The 24,541-nt window shown below is 35.7% G+C and overlaps 1 protein-coding gene across 6 annotated transcripts in view; it reads right to left on the bottom strand.

The window, feature by feature from the left end:
• Positions 1-3: 3 nt before the first annotated feature.
• The window catches only part of SOX5 (SRY-box transcription factor 5), a 435,827-nt gene continuing 411,289 nt past the window's right edge, over positions 4-24,541 (bottom strand). For 4 of the 6 annotated variants that reach the window (XM_063639617.1, XM_055280372.2, XM_055280373.2 and 1 more), the window contains 4 exons: positions 16,435-16,543; positions 13,312-13,485; positions 6,937-7,153; positions 4-5,021 (listed from right to left, as the gene is read on the bottom strand). In XM_063639617.1, the coding sequence (XP_063495687.1) occupies positions 4,718-5,021; positions 6,937-7,153; positions 13,312-13,485; positions 16,435-16,543 (804 nt within the window). In that variant the 3' untranslated portion in view covers positions 4-4,717. The remainder of the gene's footprint in view (positions 5,022-6,936; positions 7,154-13,311; positions 13,486-16,434; positions 16,544-24,541) is intronic. The other 2 variants (XM_055280371.2, XM_055280374.2) reach the window with 1 other exon arrangement.

The following is a 24,541-nucleotide window of genomic DNA, read 5'->3' as shown; positions in this document are numbered from 1 at the left end:
AGGTAAAGAACACATTTGCTGTTTTTATTGGTGCCTTGCATGGCAGTAATACTGAAAAAGGAGAATGCAAAAAAATCAAATAAAATAAACAAAAAACAAAAACGAAAAACAGGTTGGTGGCAACCCACATCTTTTTTTTAAGAGCACATAAACTCCTGTTTTATTTTTATTGTGGCATGAATGATAACATAAACCAAAAACATGAAAATATACAACTTATATTACACTATGTGTTATGAACAAAATATAAATCTATAACTCTATGTTATATTTACATAATTATTTATTATTTTATTAAATTTCAAGTGAGATGGTAGGTTGCACATACTTTGTTTTAAGCTCCAGGCATTTGATTGTCTCTTTTCTATTTTTTTTTCCATTTTTACTTGTAAAATCCAAAATATTAGAAGGACTAAGAGCTTTAGAGCCAGTGGAGCTATATAAATACTGTTTTAGTGAACCAGTGATGGAAACACTGGGGAGGACAGGAATCAATCAGTAGGAAACTCAACACGTCGTCTTCAACCTGGGAAGTTGATAGTTATAGGAAACTTTAAAATTAAATACTGTAAAAGCCTGGCTAAACCAACAGCTATGCCCTACAAGACAAACAGATACCTGAACCACTTTAAGTGGCCTTCATAGTTTTCCTTGCAGACCCCGTAAGTTTTATTTTACTATTAATTTGATAGACAAATATCTTATAAACCTGTTTGTAAATATACAGTTGTTTATTACAATTCAATAATTTACCCATTAGAATGAATGAAAGTGTAATTATTTTTTCTGTTTTAAATGTGATATAAGAGGTTTCTTCTGGGAACAGTCACAGCTTCTGGATTAAGAAAATATCTGAAGTTGGACCAAAAAATGGTTAATTTTCTTTAAATGAATTAAGGTAAAATTCTACTCCAGAAATCAAATCTATAAAATAGCTTCACCAAAGAAAACTTTTTTATATTTGTTCTTTATAAGAGGATTTGGTTTTAACAATGATGATTATGTTCTTTGGGAGGGATTTTATACATGGTTAACTCTTAACTGCAGATGCCAAATGAACTTTACAAATGGACTTCACTAATTTAGGTATAAATGTACTGAAGAATAGTTTTATATTTTATCCAATTGTAGTAACTTAATCACTAAGTTATTATTAGTAACTGTAAATGAGTAACTATTTTCTCCAGTAACGTTCTCTTAGATTCATATGAAAACAGGACTATTTTTAAAGAAACTGACTACAACAACTATAAAAACCAGAATTCTGGCAAGATTATTTCTCAGTGTTGGGGCAAGTGTGTGTGTGTGTGTGTGTGTGTGTGTGTGTGCGCGCATGCATGTGAGAGAGAGAGGGAAAGAGATAAAGTGTGAACAGATAGGTAAGAAAGCAGAGAGGAAGGAGACTGTTTATGTTTTGGTTTGATCTTTTGATCTTACTCTCATTTTCTTTATCTTTTTTGGTCATTACAGGGCACAGAAAAAGAATACAGGGTTTTAGGATCCTTTGCCAAAATTATAAATCAACCAATGCCAAAAAGGCAATGTAGTAACACAGTAAGTTGCTATTCATAGCACCTTTTATCAAGTGACTTCAAAGCACTTTCCACATTAATATAACTATTTTTGCTTTTGTTTTCTTTTGGGGAAAACTAGGGCAAAGAAAATTTGACATCCAGTGAATTAACTGTCAGAACAAGAGAACAGAATGCAGGGCTATGAACTTGCTTTTTGTTTCGGTTCACGCACAGTTTATTCTCGGACATAAACCTAACTAAAATCAAATTTTGAATTTCAGCAGTTAAAAGTCACCATTAACAATTTTGTTTTCCCCTTCAAATAAAACAAAATATAACAAAAGACCAAACACCAAAGTGTTGTCAATTCACCAGTAAGTGTGTTAGAATTGGTTTCAGCCACGAATTCCTTCAATGGCATCTACCTGGAGCTAAAACAAAGTATTCTTGTAGCCCAAACTCATGAAATGAAAACAAAGCATCTTTTATAACATGGTGTAAAGTAAGTATCCAGCAAACGTGAGAGGTGAACCCACATAAATCGGAAGGAATTTGTTAACAAAGACAGAGAACAAATTTTTTAAAAATCTGTTTTCACATTGTACATAAAAATGATATAAAAACAAGTGTCTATTTTTTCCTTATCCAGAGTGCTTAAAAACAAAACAAACAAAAACAAAAAAAAAATTGGCTCTAGATGACTGTGGCAATTAAATAACTAAAATGAGTGATGAGAGCATAAGTTAATTAAGATTGAACATGACCCTCCTATTAATTCACTCCTTTGTTTTAAACATCAGAACTGATATTGTCGGGGCCAAAATTCTTAAAAAAGAGAAAACTTATGGAAGGAGAAGTAAAATTGTGGGTAAACATGTGTGTGTGTGTGTGTGTGTGTATGTGTGTATATATATGTATATATATATATATATATATACACATATACATACATATATGAGTTGGAGATGGAAATTTGTTTTAAATATCTAACAGCTTATTGGCTGCACTTCCAAATCAGAGCAGAATAAAATAGAAAGGGAGAAATAAAATAAATTATACATAACTTACTAATCTGGGAACAGCTGACCATTATTATTATTACTATTATTATTATTATTTTATCATCATCATCATTATTACAACACTAGCAAAAAGAGGCAGTTCAAATGAAAATAAAGTCATCAAAAACAAACAGAAAAACAAACAAAATGAAATATCTGACATGCAGGATATGATCAGCTCCTCCAAGCAAAACCCCAGAGCAAGTCTTCTGAGAGAGAGAAAAATAAAAGGGATTCTTTTATTATTTATATGTAAAAATCCAACTTTAGGGTGGTGTTTCGGGGCGTGAGATAGGAAAATGATGACTGGAGTGAAAACTATAGCACATCAAGCTACTAGTTGCAGTATTTACTATCTGATACTTCAATACAAATAATGGCAATTGACTTGAAATGATTTTGCATTTATTTGTACAGGCCCTACAACTGCCTTGGCATTTGGCTGGCAAAATCTACATAAGCAGTCCCATCACATTCAGTTGTTGCTCTTCACAAATACTCTGCTTGAACCAAAGTTGGACTTCAGTGGATTCATCTGACAGCAAGGGAAGAGCAGTGGCAAGGATCCCTGGGTGCAGCCAGGCTCCATTTTGTTGGGCTGCAATGACTTTTTAAATTAAATCCTACTTTTTATGGCATGAACTACACATGGCCCACACTTCTGAAATGCTAAAGGCCTCCACCTCATTTCATGGAGGGGTGAAAAATACCTTATAAAATCATCAGTTTCATTTCCTGATCGGGAAAGGATGGAATGTGGAAGAAATAAGCTAATTCTGTTTGTCTGAAAAATGGCCAAATATATCCAATGAAAACAATGATTCTTTTGCTCGAAATATCAACAGGAAAAACAAAAATCACTAAGTAACAAACGTTAATGGAACCAACTGACCAGGGAGAAAGAACATCTGGGAGCAGTTTGCTAGTAGCTTCCATGTTATACATGCACACCTCTATTACACAGGGCCACCTGATCCATCCAATAATCATCGTATTAGACATTTAAAAATATAATTTCTGAGCCCTATACTTGGTTAAGTTGTCATTTGAAGTGCAAAGTCAAGGTCAAGATTATGTCTAGACCAGTCACTTGGGAGGATGTGGGATTTCATCCCCAGATGTGGGTTTAACTCACAATGGTCCAACGTTATTCCTATTAGTACCATAATCACACACATACATACACACAAAAATCCAAGATCAGAAAATATTTTTCTCTAAATTTCTTATGTCTCTCTCTCTCTCTTTTCACCTGAGAACAGCACCTACAGTTTCCATTAAAAAAAAAAGTCAAATCTCACCAGCTGCTGGTATTTCAGGTTTTTCAAGGGATTGTCTAAGATTTAACACTGTCCTAACTTAAGAAGGAAAAGGAAAAAGTAAAGGGTAAAAATGAACTTGGTCAACACTTCAGTACAAATTTGGCACTTGCTCAAAGATGTAGTGTGGTGTGCAATAGATAAAGTCCTCTAAAGAAAATAATTGCTTATTTTGTGGTGGATAGCAAGGAAGTTAAAAACAGGCTCTTTTTCCCTCTTCCCCCTCATGCACAGACTTCCATCTTTAAAGTGTAGAGATGGAGAAGGTGGAGAGAAGTAAAGAGAAATTCATTTTTCTTTTTTTTCTGTCAGGTGCATTACAAAGAAAAAAAAATGAAAGGAAAGAAAAGGAAAAAACCCAGAAACCCCAAAAAACAAAACAAAACTTATTTCTTTTTAAAAATTGTAGCACAAAACAACAAAACACATTCACAAGCCACTTGTTGGCACTGTGTACCTGAGTGAGAATTTCTAGAACATTGTAGAACAAACAGCCATAAAGTTTATTTAAAAAAAAAAAAAAGTTGACGGGTAAGACTTCAGTGCTTGGATGTAGCAGCTGAATTACTGGCATTATTTTACCCATAGCTTATTTCAATCTCTTGTTGTTGATATTGTTGTTTGCTTGTTGTATTTTTTTTTTTTTTTCTTTCCAAGCCTTTTGAGGCTGAGGTCTATTAGTCAGCTGATGTCCCAACTATTTAAGACTAACAGTTAAAGTAACAGTCAGTGTATGAGAAAGTTAATGTGCTTGGCCACTGGTAAGGATGAACCAGTTAGGGCTTCTTTAAGTCCTAAGGTCACAACAATCTTTTGACCCTTATCAGTTGGCTTGTCCTGCAATATGGTTTTCACTGTCACTCCCATAATCTACATCTGGATCATCCTCTTCCTCGTCGTACTCATCATAAATTTCTCCATTGATGTCCTCGGCCTGTATCTCTTCTTTGATATGTGGCTCCTCTCCTTTCACACCGTAAGTGCTCTGGATAACAGGCATCCCAGGCTCTGGGCTGCTAGACACGCTTGAATGCTCCGAGGGCAGGTGAGGGGAGGGCATTCCAGCCATGGCGATGGCTCCAGGGTACACAACACCGGCAGTGGCGATGGGGATCTGTGCTTGTTGCCTGTCAAGAAAGGAATTTCCAAAAGGACATCGTGGGTAAGTGAATAGTTAGATGTGGACTTTACTACATAATTAATTTGCTCAGCAATGTCCAATTCTAAGGTACTAATTTTATCTAATTGCCTAACATTTTTCAAACTGTATCCTACTTTGACTTTAATACCTTGTTTTTCTTTTCTTTTCTTTTTTGAGATGGAGTTTTGCTCCTGTTGCCCAGGCTGGAGTGCAATGGCATGATCTTGGCTCACTGCAACCTCCCCCTCCAGGGTTCAAGAGATTCTCCTGCCTCAGCCTCCCAAGTAGCTGGGATTACAGGTACCTGCCACCACACCTGGCTAGTTTTTGTATTTTTAGTACAGACGGGGTTTCACCATGTTGGCCAGGCTGGTCTCGAACTCCTGACCTCAGGTGATCCACCTGCCTCGGCCTCCCAAAGTGTTGGGATTACAGGCGTGAGCCACCGCGCCAGGCCTAATACGTTACTTTTATGTAGTGCTTTATAGAGTACAAGACATTTACATGGGTTGTCCATCTTATTCTTAATCCTGTTTTGTTACTACTGTTTTATTAAAAAACTGAGGTGCAGAAAGATGAAGCAGAAGAACCCAGGTCCTTAATTCCAAGTTCATTTTTCCTTCACTATAACATGCAGAAATAGTATTTTTCCCTAGAATTAAATCTAAAGATAATTAAATTTTAATGGGAAAATCCTAAAGCATTAGAGTTCTCAAAATAAAACTTTACTGCCCAGAACACACCAGAGCTGAACAAATTCACACTGTCCACTGAGTCTCTGAAACAGTTTTGGCCTCGTAATGGTAGGAAGCAGGAGCAGCTTCATGGATGTACAAACTGTGCAACTGCACTAAGGTCCCAAACTTGGTTTAAAGTTGTGCTGCCACAGACTTGAAATTCTTAATAACTTTTTAACAAGAGACCCTGTCTCCTCATTTTTGCACCTGGTCCTATAAATATTGTAGGTGGTCCTATTGGAAGGGATGAATAGATGATGTGCATTTATGCTTGTTTTTATTCATTCATATGTTTACTATTTGCCGAAGAACAGTTGGGCTTTGTGTTTAGCTTTGTGAGCAGTCATGTGCTTGCATATGAATCACAGACCCCCGGACAGAGCATGCAGCCTTTTCCAAGGAACTGGAGGGGACAGAGCAGATTTGAAAAGGTTTTATGAGTTCTTCTCTGCCCATGTTTAGAATAATATTTATTATTCTAAGAAGCTCTTAGAAACTAACTTCTGTTTCAAATATGAACAACTTTATTTTGGGTTTTTGAGAGAATTCTATAGAAGCAATGCATTTCTGTAGCACATCTACAACACTGTCAACAACCTTGCCACGGGAGCATAGTAAAACATCTCAGAGCTGCGTTCTCAATTCAGAATGAAACCTCCTGTTCACAACCTTCTTATGCCCTAAATATAATCCCTAGCTTGTGTGATCCACAAAGGCCACACATGTACCTTGATAGCACACTAACCTCTCTATATTTAGAAGTAAGTATTTTTTCTTTTGAATTGATTTTTATTTTGTATTGTCTCAACAAAGTCTTTAGTTTTAGAATTTATCATGGTGAAGCTTAGGAAGTAATGCAAACCAATGAAGAAAAGAACCAGTTATACTTCTAAGTTTTTAATAGAAAACTTCAAAATCATTTACTTGTAGATATCTTGTTTATAAACCAGTTGTTAACAAATCTCATGGTAGAGCTAGGAACTTGCAGTGGATTCATATGGACATATTTTTCAAGATCATGTGGGAGACTATTTGTCTCTGAAAACACTGTGAGCTCAGATTCTTTTTCAAAATGCCTCTTTGCAACTGAACAAATAGGTTTCACATCCCATTAAGTATAACAGGAAGTTTGCCCCATGAGAAAAATGACTAAAAGGTCCATACCCAACATTGAAGTACTGCCGCATTTCCTGCCGCCTGTTGCGCATGATTGCCTTGTATTCACCAATGCGCAGCTTTTTGCCATCCACCAGGCAGGTGCGCTTTGGCCTGGGCTTGTACTTATAGTCAGGGTACTTCTCCAGGTGCTGCTTGCTGAGACGGGCTTGCTCCTCATAATATGGCTGTTTCTCTAGGTTTGTCATAGCTTTCCAGCGAGATCCTATGAAGAAAGGAGGTTAGGATTCCAATTTGCACAGCTTCTGAACATTCCAGAAAGAGATATGGCTGAGAACAAGAAAATCTAGAGTAGAGATGTTAGCCAAAACCCAGAAATACATAAACCTGTTTTTGATTAGTGAGATCCCACAAGAACAGAGGTGGTGGTGGTTTTGTACCTAAAGATATAAACACCGGGCAGTATTTTTTTTTTTTTTCTGGTTTGCATTCTAGCCAAACTTTTGTATTATGTCCCTTAAAGCTCATAGACGATTTAATGGATATATTTCTCATTTCTACATTAGATCATGATATAATTCACATGTGAACAGAAAAGTTACATGATATGTTATCACGCGTTTTGAATCTGAGACTAATTATCTAGTTATTGAATATTTTTATGTGGGAGATGTTTTTTACTACAAAAGTTCCCAACATATATCATGTAGTCTCATCCTCCCCAAAATGTTTAAGTATTTTCAGCTTACAGGAATGGTAGTAATTAAAAATTCATTTTATTAATAATTTAATTATAATTAAAATTATAATATTAATAAACATGGAGTGGGTAACTACTATGTGCCAGATACTGTGTTAAAACCTTGACATATGTTATCTTTTTCTTACCTTTCACCTCAATCTTATAAAATAGACAGCATTTCTATCTATTTTCATAGATAAGAAAATTGAGATTCAAATAGATGAACTAACTTAGCCAGGGTCATAATTATTGAAGTGCAGATCTGTGACTCAAACTCAGATTTGATATAACTTAAATTGTGCTATAATGTATGCCCTTTCCTACATATGGCCACCTACTATATAAAATACAGCAGAGGTCACAATTACTGTAAACGTGTATTATGATTTTCTCTTAATAAATCGATTTCAATAACATACAAAGAATGTCACTTCCCATGATACAGTCTGCATTAGTAATAATAACCCAAACTGTTTTACCCCTTTCTTTTCACTATTAATTTTGGTGTGAATTTAGTTGGGATTAAAAAAGACAAGTTTGAAGCTTAAATAAAAATAGTTTCTGCTAATTCACATTTTAAATATGGTTTAAAACTTGGATTCTGGCAGTATGGCTATGTGTAATAGAAGTAGTAGTAACAGTGTTTTTTTTTTTAATAGAGATTTAAAAATCTATTTGCAGATGAAGTGTGTTTATTTGCAAATAGTCATCTCAACTCAACGCGAATGCACCGAGACCGAAAAACTGGAACTGGGATATCCCTACCAAATGGCCTCATACCTGCCTTCAAATGTCATGTAAGTAAGATCTTAGAAGCTTTCGAATGAGTTCATTACTCACCCGTAACTCCGTATCTTAAATGCAAATAGCTCACTGTTGAATATTTCTTCCTTACACATGTAGAGAGTTCCTCAATATGGGCTGTTACATTTATTAAAGCATGTAGTGAAAGAGGCACTATCTCTTCCCTTAGAAATGTTTCCATTGGAAGAGATATTGTATTGCATGGGTGTAAATATAGATTTTTCCAAATCTAGAAAGCCAATGTGAATTTATTCTATTTACAATATAAACTCAGGTTACAGTTCAAATAATAGAGTTTCTTTTTCTATTCCTTTCGTAAACTTCTGTTTAAATAGCATCATCCAACATTAAGTTGGCTGGTCAAGCCATATCATTTGTAGGTACAACCTCAAACTCCTTGTTGGCCTGGCATTATTCTCTGAAGATACTTGAATACCATTATGTTATTCTCAGGGCCTATATAAACACAGATACGGCTATGATCCTACTGAACTAGAACAACCGTTTTCATGGAGATTCTTCCAAGCATTTATACCAGTTTTCTGAACTTCAGATCAGGGAGTGGAAAGTGAGCTTACCATAAATAACTCACAAATAGGAATACACTGAAAAATGGATCAAGGATGGTTGATCTAATATAAAATTTATTAGCTAGCTTTATTCCAAAATTCAAAAACGAAACCAGCATTTTCTTTTTTTTTTTTTTTTGGGACAGAGTCTCACTCTGTCACCCAGGCTGGAGTGCAGTGGCACGATCTCGGCTCACTGCAAGCTCCGCCTCCCTGGTTCACGCCATTCTCCTGCCTCAGCCTCCCAAGTAGCTGGGACTATGGGCACCTGCCACCACTCCCGGCTAGTTTTTTTTTGTATTTTTAGTGAAGACGGGGTTTCACCGTGTTAGCCAGGATGGTTTCAATCTCCTGACCTCGTGATCCGCCCATCTCGGCCTCCCAAAGTGCTGGGATTACAGGTGTGAGCCACCACTCCCAGCCAAGCATTTTCAATTAGAAGGGGAAGTGCCAAAGATTCTTCCCTAAGTTTAAATGATCTATACGCCAAAAGGCTTTGGCCTCTCAAAGGAAAGAAAATGTTTATGCTTTGAAGTAATCCGCCTTGGAATGCAAGAGCTGTTTGTATATTTCCTACTATGTACATAATGTTGCATTCATTACTAAATATATAGTAGTGAGTGAATAAAGAAAGTTATAGTTCCTGTCTCTTTGGAGCTTATATTTAGTCAGGGAATATACATTAAATATGTAATTACAAAATTTATTATTTTCTTCATAGTTGTGGAAAGTACAGGAAGGTAAGAGAACAGATGATAAGGAGGCAAGATCAGTCCTCTGCAGGTCAGGAAGGCTTTGCTGTAGAAATGACTCCCATGGGGCTCACAAAGAGAAAAGCATCCTATTGAGGAGGAATAGAATAGTGGAGGTCTTTCGGTGGAAAGAGGAATTAGACTAACTTAAGGAAAGCTGGTCTGGCTTAAAAAAAAAAAAAAAAAGAGAAAATAAGATGCGTGTATGTAAAGAAATGGGATAATAAAAGATGTGTAAATTCTCAGATAAATTGGCTTCCAAATCTGGCATGAACAGGAATTATAAAATAGTTTAACTCTTGATAGTATAATTTCTTTGAGAGTATCACTGAATCCTAAATTACACTTTAAAATATGGCCATATAATAATTCCAAGTCTTTTCAAAACTAAGAATTAAGATGGCCTAAGTACTAACTAGGTCAAATGGCTGACTACTATATTTTATGACAGTACAGGGCGGTGTTTGTTTCCATTTGGTGGTAAATCCAGTTTTCATTTTCAAAATAGTAACCTTGAATTAGGTTAACCAACTGACAAGTTTGGTTTTGATTTCAATGGCTTTGCAGGTACTGTAACCATTGTATGCAGCTGAGGTGTTAACTAACCCCTGAAACACACTTGATGAGAATGGTAGGAAAGTATTTTGGATAAACACTAAAAAAAAAGAGAAAAAATATCTACTTGATCTGGGCGTTGCTGGCTGCTTACTCTGGACTGATGTACGGGGAGTTTATTCCCTGCTGCTTTCAAAAGGTTGTCGTTTTAGAATAAAAAAGCAGAGAAGGACAATTGGGTTTTCCTCCTGATGACAAAAGAGGAAGTTTCGATCAAAAGTATTTGATGCTCAAAATAGGGGAAAAAATAAGGTCCAACGATTATTCCTTTCCTTTCTAAATCTGGCAATACACTGAAAGTGAAGAGTTTGAGCTGAGCAACACTGTCATCTCCATGGGGTCTGTAGTGAATTTGCACATTTTACTCCAACTACTGTATATCTAATCAGAAAAAGATGTCCCTTTTCCCCTGATCTAGCGCCAAGCAGTAAAAGGTGATTCCTTATGTTAACAATTTCAGCAGAATGGCTTATTAAAACCAGATTTTAGGGTATTATAAAATGCTTAGAAGCCCTTTAAAATGTCAACTAGGATCCCCAGAGACTACGTAAAATGTCAACCCAGCTCAAGCGCCTGTTTTAAGCGGAATGAATTAGCGGCATGCTGTCGGAGGCTGTTATCCAAAACAATCAGCAAAGAGGAAAACATCAGGCTTTCTTTGTACTTTTGTATGGAATGGGTCATTTAGAATGATCTTGTGGATATTTGAAGATCACTTATTTATTTAAAGCTGTGACTAAATATTGAGGCCCAAAACGCCTCAATGTTTTATTTGTTCCTAAATATAAATGCTGTGTCTTTAAAGAATACATTTTCATCAGCAAGACTGAAATTAGGCAGTATTCTCTTTCATGTTGTCTATTATAATATAATCATATGGTCATTCTAATGTTCTTTCCCTCAAATCAGAAGGGAATTCTCATAGCCAGTCATCTCTTTTCCATGGACACTTTTGCTATATTTCCTCAAATATCATTTCTTATCATCAAAACTGGTATTTCTCTTATAGTTAAGATAGTTTTAATTAATGATTATCACCTTTTTGGTATTCAGACACATGAATTGAATAATATAAAGACAGTTTTGAAATCTTAGTATTTAACTTGGTTTTTATTCTGACAATTTTGGATTTCTAATTTGGGAATAACTGATATATTAAAACATGAAATATGCTTACATAAAGTATTCTTTTCTAGAGTTTTTCCGAATGAAACTGGTATGTTGTTTTTTAAAGACGGGAAATTTCACATGGAAGGTAGAATATAGTCACAAAAGGGAAAAATAGATCAGAGCTGGTAGAGATGTGAAAAAATGTGTATTTCCTCTTGATCAGTTCAAGTTTTTAATTATGCATGATATATATTTTTACATACAGATTTTCATATTTTCTATGTATACTACTGAAAGCTTTGCATGTTCATGTCTTTTTAGATAATATTTAGGTGAAAAATGAGACACAATTTTAAGAGGCTAATGGTTTGTTTTGATCCCATTACAAATGCACCTTGTGGACTAGGAGGCATCTATTACCTTTGTTGAGAATATGGGATCACAAAAACATGCGGCCGGGCGTGGTGGCTCACACCTGTAATCCCAGCACTTTGGGAGGCCAAGGTGGGCGGATCACCTGAGGTCAGAAGTTCGAGACCAGCCTGGCCAAAATGGTGAAACCCTCTCTCTGCGAAAATACAGAAGTTAGTCGGGCATGGTGGCCTGCTCCTATCATCCGAGCTACTCAGGAGGCTGAGGCAGAAGAATTGCTTGAACCCGGGAGGTGGAGGTTGCAGTGAGCTGAGATCACACCACTGTACTCCAGCCTGGGCGGTAAAGTGAGACTCCATCTCCAAAACAAAACAAAACCTCATGCGTGTGTTTGCCATTTACAGATGATCAGTAATGAACCAAAAGTGATACTATCTATCTTTATAAACTCCGTGTAATTTCAAGTGCCTTATGAATTTTAATAAAACTTTAATAATTTTGACAAATTTTGTTACTTATTTGTTAAAGCCAACATTTTCTGATAAAATGTTTCTGTTCTATTTTTGTCACTTAACTCTTAGAAGTCACAGAGTGAATAATCAAAATTTTCTTAGGTTGTCCAGTATCTGGCCATCAGACAGTGATGAATGACAATGACAGTGATAATGATGTCAGATAAGGCACAAAAGCAATGGAATCTTCTTTTTTTCTTTTTCCCCCTGGGACCTGAATTGGTCTATAATAGGTATCTTTATAATTAGCACCCTTTCTCCCCAACCATTTTTTTCTGTGTGCTTCAGTGTCTGTGTGGGTAGAATAAATGTGTACTTTGTTTTCTGTTAAATTGAATGTTGCAATGGCAGAAAAGTATTTAGTATTACTAAAAGTATAAATGTAAAAATGTACACTCCACATCTTCTTGTGTTCTGAAAATCTAAAACTGATTTTCAATTATAGCACTGGAACAAACATCTTCCCCACCTCCACCCTCACCCCCACAACATGATGAATTCTGCAAATAAAATTCCTTATCCTTCTGTTACAGAGGATGATGAGAGAGGAAGGAGGCCTTAAGATTAACAATAAGTTGTCTATAGTATGCAAGGGAATGAATACAAATGATCAGTAGCAATATCTAGTGGCTCATGTGAAAGCAACTTTTTTCCTCAGCTTTAGTAAAAATATTTCTAGATTTTTGAAGAAGATAAAGCATTAAAATAATTAGTATGAAGACAAACAAACAGCTAAATGAGCTATAGAAATACGGTCTATTTCTCAATGGACATAGAATGCTTCATCACCAGAAGAAGCCTCACTGATGATGTTTATTTTCTGGATAAGCAGATAAAGCAGATAACACGACCTGCGTGGCCTCCAAATCCAGGACCCTTCCACAGAGGCAGAAAACAGAACAGTACCTTTATTCCATATGGCACATAATTCTTAATGGTTTTCTTACCCAATATCTTGCTGATGTTGGAGTTGTGCATGTCAGGAAAGGCTTGAAGGATCTTTCTCCGTTCATCTTTAGCCCACACCATGAAGGCATTCATTGGACGCTTTATGTGGGGTTCATTGCTACCACGCCCTCTGGATTCCCTATAAATTCTTGACTCTGAGACTCCAGCACTTCCTGAAAACAGGAAACATCACTTCGTGTTAGTGTTAAAACTTCTGGCAACTCTTTTCCTTGCATTCCTATTTTTCAGTCTATTAAGATATCTGAAAAGAAAAAGTACTTCTGATAATGGTACTTCCAGTTCTTAAGACAGATGCTTGTTTATGAAGTTTTTGTGATAAGCCTTGTGGTGGCAAATGTTGTATTTGTATTTTTAACCCATTTCTAATCTGTTTTCTCTTTCTTTCAACGGACTGTTTCACCATTTACTTTCAACAGCTCAAAATAAACTAAACTCCGATATGTGATTTTTGATGCAATTCGGAAAGAGGATAGTCAGATTAAATCAATAGGCATACCAGTAGTGTAGAAACATTCAATAGGTAAAGAAGCACAAATCAATTTGGCAGAATGGATGATTATAGGGGAGGATATATCTTTGCTACCTAAAGACTGTCTGAACATATAGTACCTTATGTTCTCTTTCTCTCTCCGAGGTTACAAAAATAAAAACACCGACCAAATTTTGAGGTTAAAAACAATATAGGTATTTCCCTGTAATATAATTGGCTTTTCTTTGAAATTATATGCCGACAATTGCATGACATATGCTGATACAGCAATGACAGGTCTGCCCCTCAAAATATATGTAAAAATGGTATGGAAAAGAACAAATGAACAGCTACATTCCTCTAGCTTCTTAAGGAGTCTACAGTCACATGTTTAAGATGAGAAAAATGATAATTTCCTTTGAATTTTCCCCCTAATATTTAAAGTTATCCAAAGAGTCCCATGGGCAGTTACATTTCAATCAGTAAGATTCACCGATGATAAAACACAATTCAAGAGTTAACAACGATAGCTTTGGAAGCTGCATTCACTCCTCCAGCCTTATGTGACTCCTTAGAATGGCTTCAGCAGATTAAATTGCTTCCAAGGTACTTGAGTTTAGGCAAAGAGGAAATGAGAACCAGTAGAACTCTGACAGGTTTTCACTGGTATTATCACAAAATAAGTAGATGTATTTTGATAGTATACAAAAAGTTAAAAATACTTTGGGGACTTGTAGAGACTGTATTATCAACAAAACCACTGCTTTTCTTTTCTTGCTTTGTATTCATTCCACATCTTTTTTTTTTTAAATTTGAAGTCACAGGAATCAAACAAAATTGCCCAAACTTGAAGGCCTCTATAGCAGCACATTCAAAACATAGCACACCTGTTGGTGAAGTTTCTCAATATTTTTCATTAATAACATGCTCTTTGGTTTAATGAAAAGGGGAAAATATTTCACATACAAGCATGATTGAATTTAGGTAATGACAGCAACGAAAACTTTGATGTTTTAATGCTGATTACTGTGGGTATATTTTATCATGCTAATACAACTTAAAATTTATGAAATGTGTTATTACCAGTAATTGTCTTTTATTGACAAAATAAGTGCAAATATATGGCAACATCTTCCTAAAATGGGTTTGTAACTAGCAAATGATCATTTGCACATCTGCCTTTTCTTGTTCTTACACCTTACAGCAACATAAGCAATAAAATGAACATTATGTGTCTTCATCAAATCTAAACAAGCTCTTTAAATGTACATAGACTAGGTTTATCTGAGCTAAGCGAAGTAGAAAATAGAAGAAAATGTTTGCAACATTAGACCCAGAAAAATGCAAATTGAATCTAATTGAATAAAATTCAGTTTTGATAGAATTACGTGTTTCAACGTTCAGGTTTGTTTAGTCCCTTGATTAGTATAGACCTGGTCTTAAAAGTAGAATTGGCCCAAGGCACAGAGTAAACAGCTGTGTATACTAGAGGCTTCAAGGGGACCCCCTCTCAAAGTATGCATCTCACTGGTTTGCCCTTGTGCATTCTTCTCTATATGCAGGGAACTTCCCTGTAGTAGTAACAAAGTTGAGGGCGGTACCACCAAAGGAATGCTTAAAATGCATGGATGCCACCTGCCAGTACACAGATGTTCCCGGTCAGGGTATTGTATAAGAAGAACAGCACTTTCTTCTTTTTCCCTCTTTGCTATGCTATTAAAAATCACAGTATCAATTTAATTTGTTGTCACTGTGGATGTTTAGAATGTTCAGAGATGATACAGAAAACAGAAGTCTGAAGGCCTATGAGAAGGGAGCATAAAGCTGTGCAGCTGGATTCCAGTTAGTTAGATTATAGAGAGTGGGCAGGACACTTGACTATGTAGTACATAGCACCGGGCAGAAGGGTTCCAAAATGTAAGAAACTATCGTGGAAATGTCCTCTGAGCCATGTATTCTGGTCAGGGCTTGACAAATGGAAACTTAAAAATGAGCCAATAGAAACAAATTTCTGAAAAAGTTTGTTTTGGGTACAAGAAATAGGGAAGTGAGGCCACATGCAGTAGCTCACGCCTATAAAACTAGCACTTTGGGAGGCTGAGGTGGGAGGATCACTTGAGCCCAGGAGTTTGAGACCAGCCTGGACAACATAGTAAGTCCTCATCTCTAAAAAAAAAAAAAACAAAAAACAAAAAACAAACAAACAAAAATTACTGGGCATGTTGGCATGCACCTATAGTCCCAGCTACTTGGCAGGCTAAAGTGGGAGGATCACTTGAGCCTGGGAAGCTAAGCATTTGCGAGCATTTGCTTTAGAATCATGCCATCTCGAATTCAATTCCTGCCTCTGGCACTTAGAGACCTGTGACCTGGGGGAAAATGCTTCAAAACTCCTGAGGCTCAGACTCTTTCTCTGCAATGGGATTTATCCTAGGTTGACTAGGAATTAAATGAGACGATTTATGCAAAGCACTCAGCAGAGTGCTTGGCACATGGGAACTGCTCAGTATATGTGACCTCTTACTGTAATGATCAGGTATGAGGTGGCTGTCTAGTCTATTTTTTAGCAGTTTTAATTAGCACTACATAGACACTTTCTTGCATTATTAGTATATGAACAATTTTCACAAACCGTCAGAATCTCCACTGAGATTGAAATCCATCATTGCATGGCTGAATTTCCCTTCTTCATTCTGTTTAACTGCCAGTTGCTGAGTCAGACTCTCCAGTGTTGTTTTTTCCTTTAAAAAAAATTATAATGAGAGATCAGTCTAGGAATTAAAATTATTTGAAGACTTTCTTTTTCTTGGGCCACATAATATAATACATTAGCTCCTGGAAAGGATGCAAGGTTGATATATTCACCTTTTTACGTTCAGCACATTCACCTGAAGTCATTGAGGGGATGACCAGCAGGATTTTTGAAGGAACTCTGATTCTCACAGACCCCTGTAAAGTCTTGGCGTTTGGGTTTGGTGTGCCTAAGGGATGTATGCCGGGATCCTTGGAGACAACCTTCCCAAATTACAAAATGTGCACAGAAATTTCATGGAAGCAACCTGTTTTACATTTGGAATGTCTGCTTTATTTTTGGCCAGACAGTAGAAGTATAGGAGTGGCATGACGCCCAGAGAAAGTCTTCCAATAGTCAGGTGACCAAATAATAGAAACATAATTCACAGTAGTGCCCTCTGGTTGCCATCTTCCCAAATGCCATCTGCATTCCTCATGCAAGGGTAATGAAGACGTTTAAATATTCATTGCTAATTGCTTGTCAAGTCTCTGTACATCCAATGTGAGTGCCTGCTACTTGGACCACAATTTGATTTGGATTGCTAAGCCAAAATATTGAGTTGGCGAATTATTTGAGATACAAATATACCAAAATTAGATCTACAGAGACATCAAGTTGTTTAAGCATGCAGTGCACGATTCACATTCATGGAGAACATAGCATTTCAAAATAAATTATTTTTAAGAAAAAGATAATGCTTAATCTAAACCATATGAGACATTACTGTCAAATTAAGAAACTGGGTGACTTTAGGAACAGAAAAAGCTTATAATGAAAGGTTGATAACTTTCTCTTGAACTCTCCAGCACTGCTCTGAGGATGATGTAGTACCACAACAGTTTTCAGAAATGCATCCATTGGATCTCGTAACATTGTCTCAAGTTTCTTTATAATTATTCACCTCATTTCCTGAGGAACATAGTCATGAATCATACTACTGAACAACACACACTGCAGAACTGCTACTGACACAATAAAATGTTCACAGAAAGTAATCAATGATTTAAGATAATTGTATTACAGGTAAAGGGCCCAACTAATGTTCCCACCAAGAACTAATAAGATATTGAAATTCTTAACACAGTACATGCTTTATCTCAATGAAGTCCTTGACAATGTGACAACTGTACGTACTAAATTAAAAAATCTCTTAAGTCAGTGGCCTTGGAACTCCTGCACTTTATTCATCAAAGTATGTACATTAGTTAATAGAAAACTATTTTTAAATTGTCAATCAGTATAAAACACAGTAGAGAAACTGGAGACAGAATAGTTTATATTAACTTTAGTTCTATAGAATTAAATAGTATTAAAGTTGAAATAAGTTACGCATTTGAAACTGTAGAATCTGACTCGATTTGTTTCGTGTGTGAAGTTGTTGTTTTCAGCTGCTTTATATGTTTTGGATGTCTTTTGCTGAGAGAGTCGGCTGTATATATTCAGCTGAGCTCAGGAGCATCAAGGACACCAGCTTAACAGACTTTCTTTACAGTAAATGTAGCTGTTAAAACAAAAGACAGTTACATTTGAAAGCACACACACACACACACACACACACACACACACATTCCATCAACATGATCTGATAGTCCTTGGGTCAATGAAGACTTTACTGTACTCCCATTGAGGAATGTACTGGGCTTGGATCACCTCTTAGCTTTTGATTTAACAGTATAGGGCAATAATACTACACATTTTCTAGAGAGTTTTCCATTCTGAAGCAAAGTCTTTCAAGAAGAAAAAGCAAAATGAACTCAATCAAAGTAGAAAAAGAATGACACGTTAAGCGACTTCCAAGGTTCTGAGTTCAGCTCTACAGATGCTGTGCTGTCTTACCAAGAGACTAAAATTAACAAATATGAGCAGGAAAGTCACACTCAGTTTTTGCGAGAAGTAACCTATAATTATCCACCGCTAATGCACCCAATATTAATAAAATGATCCAGTTAGCTACCCAACAGTAAAACTTACTATGCTTCTCCAGAGGACGGCAGTGGGACATAGCGGAAGTCAACACAGTAAGCTGGACTTTCTCGTAACCCTCGTAATTTAAGCTAACAGACGTGAACAGGCAAAAGGAAAGGTGACTGCAGGAATTGGAGAATGTGAGGTATGCCTTTAATTAAAACAGATTATAACAGCATGCAAATCAAAAGGATAACATTGCCACATTTTTTAAAGAAAGTGTGGACAATAAATTCAGAAGACAAAGTAACTGATGTGAGATGATAATAACTTAAGTAAAAAATAATTATCCTATAATTCCATATGACAATAGATCCTATAAAGTTGATACATAGTACTTATGTATAAAAGTAGATATAAATTTATATGTGGTTAGGTGTCTAGGTAATATACTGAACCACCAAAAGAATGAATTGGATTTAAGAATAGTTCTCAAAAGATTAAATTCAATTGAATGGCATGTAGGAGGGGAAAGAATCAGCCAAATGTTATAAAGCAGAAGTGCTAACACACTAGAAAAATCTCTCCTACTCTATCCTTTTAATCCCACCCGTCTCCGGCCAACCCCTCTCTGAAAGAGTTCACCTATGCACTATCATGTATAACGCTCAACCATTTGAGATTCTGTTCTGTGGGTTAAATATTTCCTTTTTTAAAAGTGTTTTTTTCATAAGAGCAAATACTACTGGAAAAGGTAATATTTTGATTCTCAAATTTCTTATAAATAAATTAATCTTTTCTAAATATAGGCAGCTGGAACAAAAGAAGGACAGGAGATTTCAGGTAAGCAGAGGGTTAAGTGGGAAGATGTTGAAAATGGGAAACACCAAAGAAACTGATTTTGGGAAAACAAATAAATGTTGATGGGCACAAGTGACAATTTTTTACCAATCTTATAATCTGATAAAAATCATATTAGTGATATAGATCTTATGATCTGATAGAGATCATATTAGTGATATAGATCTTATAATCTGATAGAGATCATATTAGTGATATAGATCTTATGATCTGATAGAGATCATATTAGTGATATAGATCTTATGATCTGATAGAGATCATATTAGTGATATAGATCTTATAATCTGATAAAGATCATATTAGTGATATAGATCTTATAATCTGATAAAGATCATATTAGTGATATAGATCTTATAATCTGATAAAGATCATATTAGTGATATAGATCTTATAATCTGATAAAGATCATATTAGTGATATAGATCTTATAATCTGATAAAAATCATATTAGTGATATAGATCTTATAATCTGATAAAAATCATGGCTCTGATAAAAATCATGTTAGTCAAGAGTGTGTGAAGAAAAATAGCATCCCATTCCCCCATTTAAAGATCAGTATTCTGGAACACAAATCCAGCACAGCATGTAGGAATGCTGATATGAAAATGACAAGATTGACTGGTCTTCTCTCCTTTACCTTCTTTTTATTAGAAAGAAAGCAAAAAAAGGAGAAAAGTAAACACATTTAAAGGAATACTCGCCAAAATTCGAAATGCGCTGAATGATGTCAGAATAGAGGGCAAAAAGAGATTAATTACAACAAAGTAGTCAACATGTAAAAGTCCTGGGGTACGGGCCAAACAAGATGGCCTGTATGCTTTCTCTCTTGAATAAAAACTAGCAATGGGATAACAACTAGATTCCTTTGCAAAGATGAGTCTTATCTGCCTAATCACGTCTTTACAACTCTGCAGGTTTGCTGGGATCAAGGAGAAACATTAGGTTAAGTCTGTTTAAAGACAGACTTGAAAAAAATCTTCTAATTTTATGTTGACTTGAAAAAAGACTGGCCGGGAGCGGTGGCTCATGCCTGTAATCCTAGCACTTTGGGAGGCCGAGGCAGGCGGATCACGAGGTCAGGAGATCAAGACCATCCTGGCTAACGCGGTGAAACCCTGTCTCTACTAAAAGTACAAAAAATTGGCCGGGCGTGGTGGCGGGCGCCTCTAGTCCCAGCTACTCCGGAGGCTGAGGCAGGAGAATACCATGAACCCGGAGGCGGAGCTTGCAGTGAGCCGAGATCGCGCCACCGCACTCAAGCCTGGGCGACACAGCGAGACTCCGTCTCAGAAAAAAAAGAAAAAAGAGCCAAGTGAATTGTATCTCATCGACAGAAGAAAGTCGTAGACCACATAGTTTCCTCGGTGCAAATGAATAACTCCAAAATCTGACATACAGAAAACTATTATTAATGTATTATTCACCTGGGGAACTTGGTAGCTGGTCTTGTGCTCTGTGACTTATCCACAGACTTGCGTAATGGAAAACAGCATGTGTACTGTTTGCACATAATCCCAGGCTATGGTGGGAATCAAAAAGGGGAGCCAAGAAATAGCTAAAGAGATATGGACACTTTGTTGATTGGAAGTGGTCAGTATCAATTCATACTTCTAAGCCAAAAACCATTCTGAATGGCGAAAGGCCACAGGGATTCATGGGAAGAGGACATTTTTGAGGTTAGAAAATAATGAGTTTTGGCATCAGGAATATCACATTTTAACCAAACTCTCTGCCATATATATTAGCCATATTGCTTTAGACAAATTATTTATCTTCCTTGAGTCCCAGAATCCTAATTTGTAAAATGATAGTTAAACATGTGTTAGATTCTCATTAGTTTGAAAATTTTAATATAGATATACTTTTAATATTATTTTTAAAATGTCAGTGGGGAAAATTGAAAAGACAGGGAATCTAACAAGTAAGAATTACAGAAATAGTTAAATTTCAGTATTAAGTAGCCTGTTAGGATTATAAACTCTATTCTGTATAACCAAATATGCATTAAAAAAGGGAATTTTGGTAACAACTCTAAATATTGTCAAAATTTTCTCCTCTTTTGTCTATCATTTACCACAATATATTCAATCATTGTTTTTTATTTCAATTTCATACTCAGGCATGATGAGTTACAGTTCCAGACTGTAAGTCTAGTACATATTTAAACTGAAAAATTTTCCCTGCTCCATTATTTTGACTTTAAAAAAAACAACTGAAAATTCACTATTTTTGCAAAGGTTCTAATAGGCATCCTATGTTGATATTTTACAGAGCAGTCAAAACAAAAGAACACAAAAACTGTACTTTAGAGGTAGATATTTCCTTAGTTACCTAATCCTAAATTAAACAGTGCATGAGTAGATAAGTCATCTATTACTCCCTGAAACTGGGATTCAGCTAAGTGATGAGCTTTGCTCTCTACCAGACACACATACACAAAGAGATGGGCTGTGGATCAGCTATCATAATGGACATCCCTGAAATAAAGCTCACAAAGCTATAAAAGTCATAAAAAGCACATGCATGAAATGACAGAATAGAGTGTGACTGTCAAATGTTGACTCGGTAACAGTTAAACCCCTTCTGGTTGCACTTCTTTATGGTCTCCTACTATATTAATGACATGGGAAGAAAGAAGAAACAAAAAACCCTCCAATTATGTGAACCTCACAGACCACCAAAGAAGATGAAAGATTATTTATAATGTCATAACGATTTATCAGTTGGAGATTTTTTTCATCAGCTTAAGTATAAAGAAATAAGGCACATGTCCACTCTTTAACCTCTCGTTTCACTCTTGCTTATTAATATCTCAATTTTTTTTAGAAAATAACCATCTACCCACATAATATAACACCGAAAATGGGAGAAAAGGCTTTCTTGTAAGTTATGTATAAATGATATATAGACTATATATGTGTGCACACACATACACACACAAATACACACTTTCCTCTAACTCTAACAAAATTACATGTTGAAGAGATCTGTCACTAATGTTACATCCATCAAGTATGAATTTATCCATTAGAATATCCATAGACCCTTTGGTACTCTGGAATTTAATAATCCTTGAAGAAAATTTTTCTATTCATTTTCTCCATTGAGAATTATAGTGATATATGAATGAAGGGGATGGCAAGGTCCATATACATCCTCTGGTCTAGGCATCCACAAAATCTGCGTTATCTAATACTGATTTTTTTTTCCCTTTCTGAATTCCCTCATGAATTAAAACCCATAATTTTGTTCCAGAATCGAATTTCCTTTTGTAAAATTTGGTAGCTAGCTTCATGAAAGTTGTTTGTATAATTCTGACTCAACTTCTTAGCAGGTTAGTTTCATCAGGCAATTTGATCAAGTGAAATGTATTAACAGATCAAGTTTTCTTAAGAAGTACTACAAAGTCGAAGATGGTTCAGAAGAAACACACTGTGTAGAAATTTGAGAGTTTTGGTCCAGGCGAATAACTTTTCAAGAGATTAAAATGATAATACTGATGAATCCTTATTAACGATTTTCAAAGAAGTGATTTTAAAATAGGAATAATATTTCAAAACTGATGACAAATATCTAATTTTGATTTTTATGAAGAAAGAGAGAAATTTGAGGAAATATGACTTTAGCACTTAATGTATACTCCAGAAAAGACGGGACTACCTATAAAGATTAGTTCATAGCACTTGATAGAGGTTGTGGTAATGACAGGAAGCTGGTATGGATTCACTAAAATAATGTTATAATGGCCTCATTTTCTTTTTTAATAGGTGTTGGAATGCAGACCAGGGAAACTCAATGATAATCATTACTTGGACTTAACTCAGTTTAACTCAGTTTTTGAGCATCCTCCTATCTATTAAACCTTGTTGTCATAATGAAGAAATCACACAGGATCCTGAAAAAAAAGGTTTGAGTAGAGTAGGAAGAAAAAATCAACCATCATTGTCTTTAAATAAAATATCTTAAGAACCTCCACGTTTAAAAAGAATAAACAGCTGTTTTTTGTGAAACAGAGATAGAGTTTGGCCATATGTAGTTAGGAGATAGAACACTGGTCAAAGATTGTAAGTTATCAGGTGAAAGATAATGAACCAGTGAAGGAAGAGTGATCTAATAGTCAGAGCTGCCTATCCGTTGAATGGGCTGTCTCAGGATGGAAGAAATTTCCACCTTCCCAGAGATTTTCAAGTGGTGGACATATGACTGCCTGCCTAGCATATTACAGATACTGAAGAGGCAATTCAAGGTTGAATGATAGGCCCTTTTCATTTTCTTTCAAACCTTCAATTCTATGATTTTATGTCCTACTTGACTGAACTCAATATAACAAAACTATTTTGACACATATCTCACAGAAAACAGGCTTTGATTCCTTTTAAACATGGAGATGTGCAAGATATTTAAAAACAACTATTGCTGATATTTTCTTTCCACTCCACTGAAGTCTCTTTTTCAGGTTCTTGTGTAATTTGTCATATTTTTGTACTTTCTCTATTCATAAAAGATAATCTTCTCAAAAGTCATTAATAAGTTTCAACACTTAAAGCTATGGTTTTGTAATCAATAATTCCATAATTCTTTTCTCAGATTCAAGGAAGACATTTCAAATTATGAAAAAAACAAAAATCTGATTGCTTTTCAGACATATTTTGTGAAGAGACTGTCCGGCAGTAATTACACTTACAAATTCAGGTACTTTGTTAAAGACACACTTACACATCCCCATTCAACATTACGAATTTAGTCCTTAAAATAGAAAACCACTGCCACAGGGAGGAAAAAATCCCTATGGCCCGGATGTGTAATGTACAGAAAAGCTACTCAAAAGAATGTATAGACAACAAATAATTCACCAAGAACTTTACACAGGAATACTATCACAGTAAAATATGGGCCCTTGCTTCTTTGTTATCATGGTGCTTATGGTGTGTACATGTGGAAGAAGGGAGGCAGGAGGGGAAAAAAACAAAACCTAGGATTTTAAATGTCTTTATATATGGTCAGGCTTCAGCCAATATCTAAAGAAAAGGTTGTGTTTCTTCCAAACCATGGCAGACAGACGTGTTATACATACTGAGTCAAATCAGAAGGGTTAATGTGAGAAAATCAGGAGGCCAACTAAGAAAAATAATACAAGTTGCAACCTACACAGGATGCCCAGTCGGTGGGAGGGCTACA

Source organism: Symphalangus syndactylus, chromosome 5 (assembly GCF_028878055.3).
Source record: "Symphalangus syndactylus isolate Jambi chromosome 5, NHGRI_mSymSyn1-v2.1_pri, whole genome shotgun sequence".
Lineage (NCBI taxonomy): Eukaryota > Metazoa > Chordata > Mammalia > Primates > Hylobatidae > Symphalangus > Symphalangus syndactylus.
This window is presented reverse-complemented; position numbering and strand designations above follow the sequence as displayed.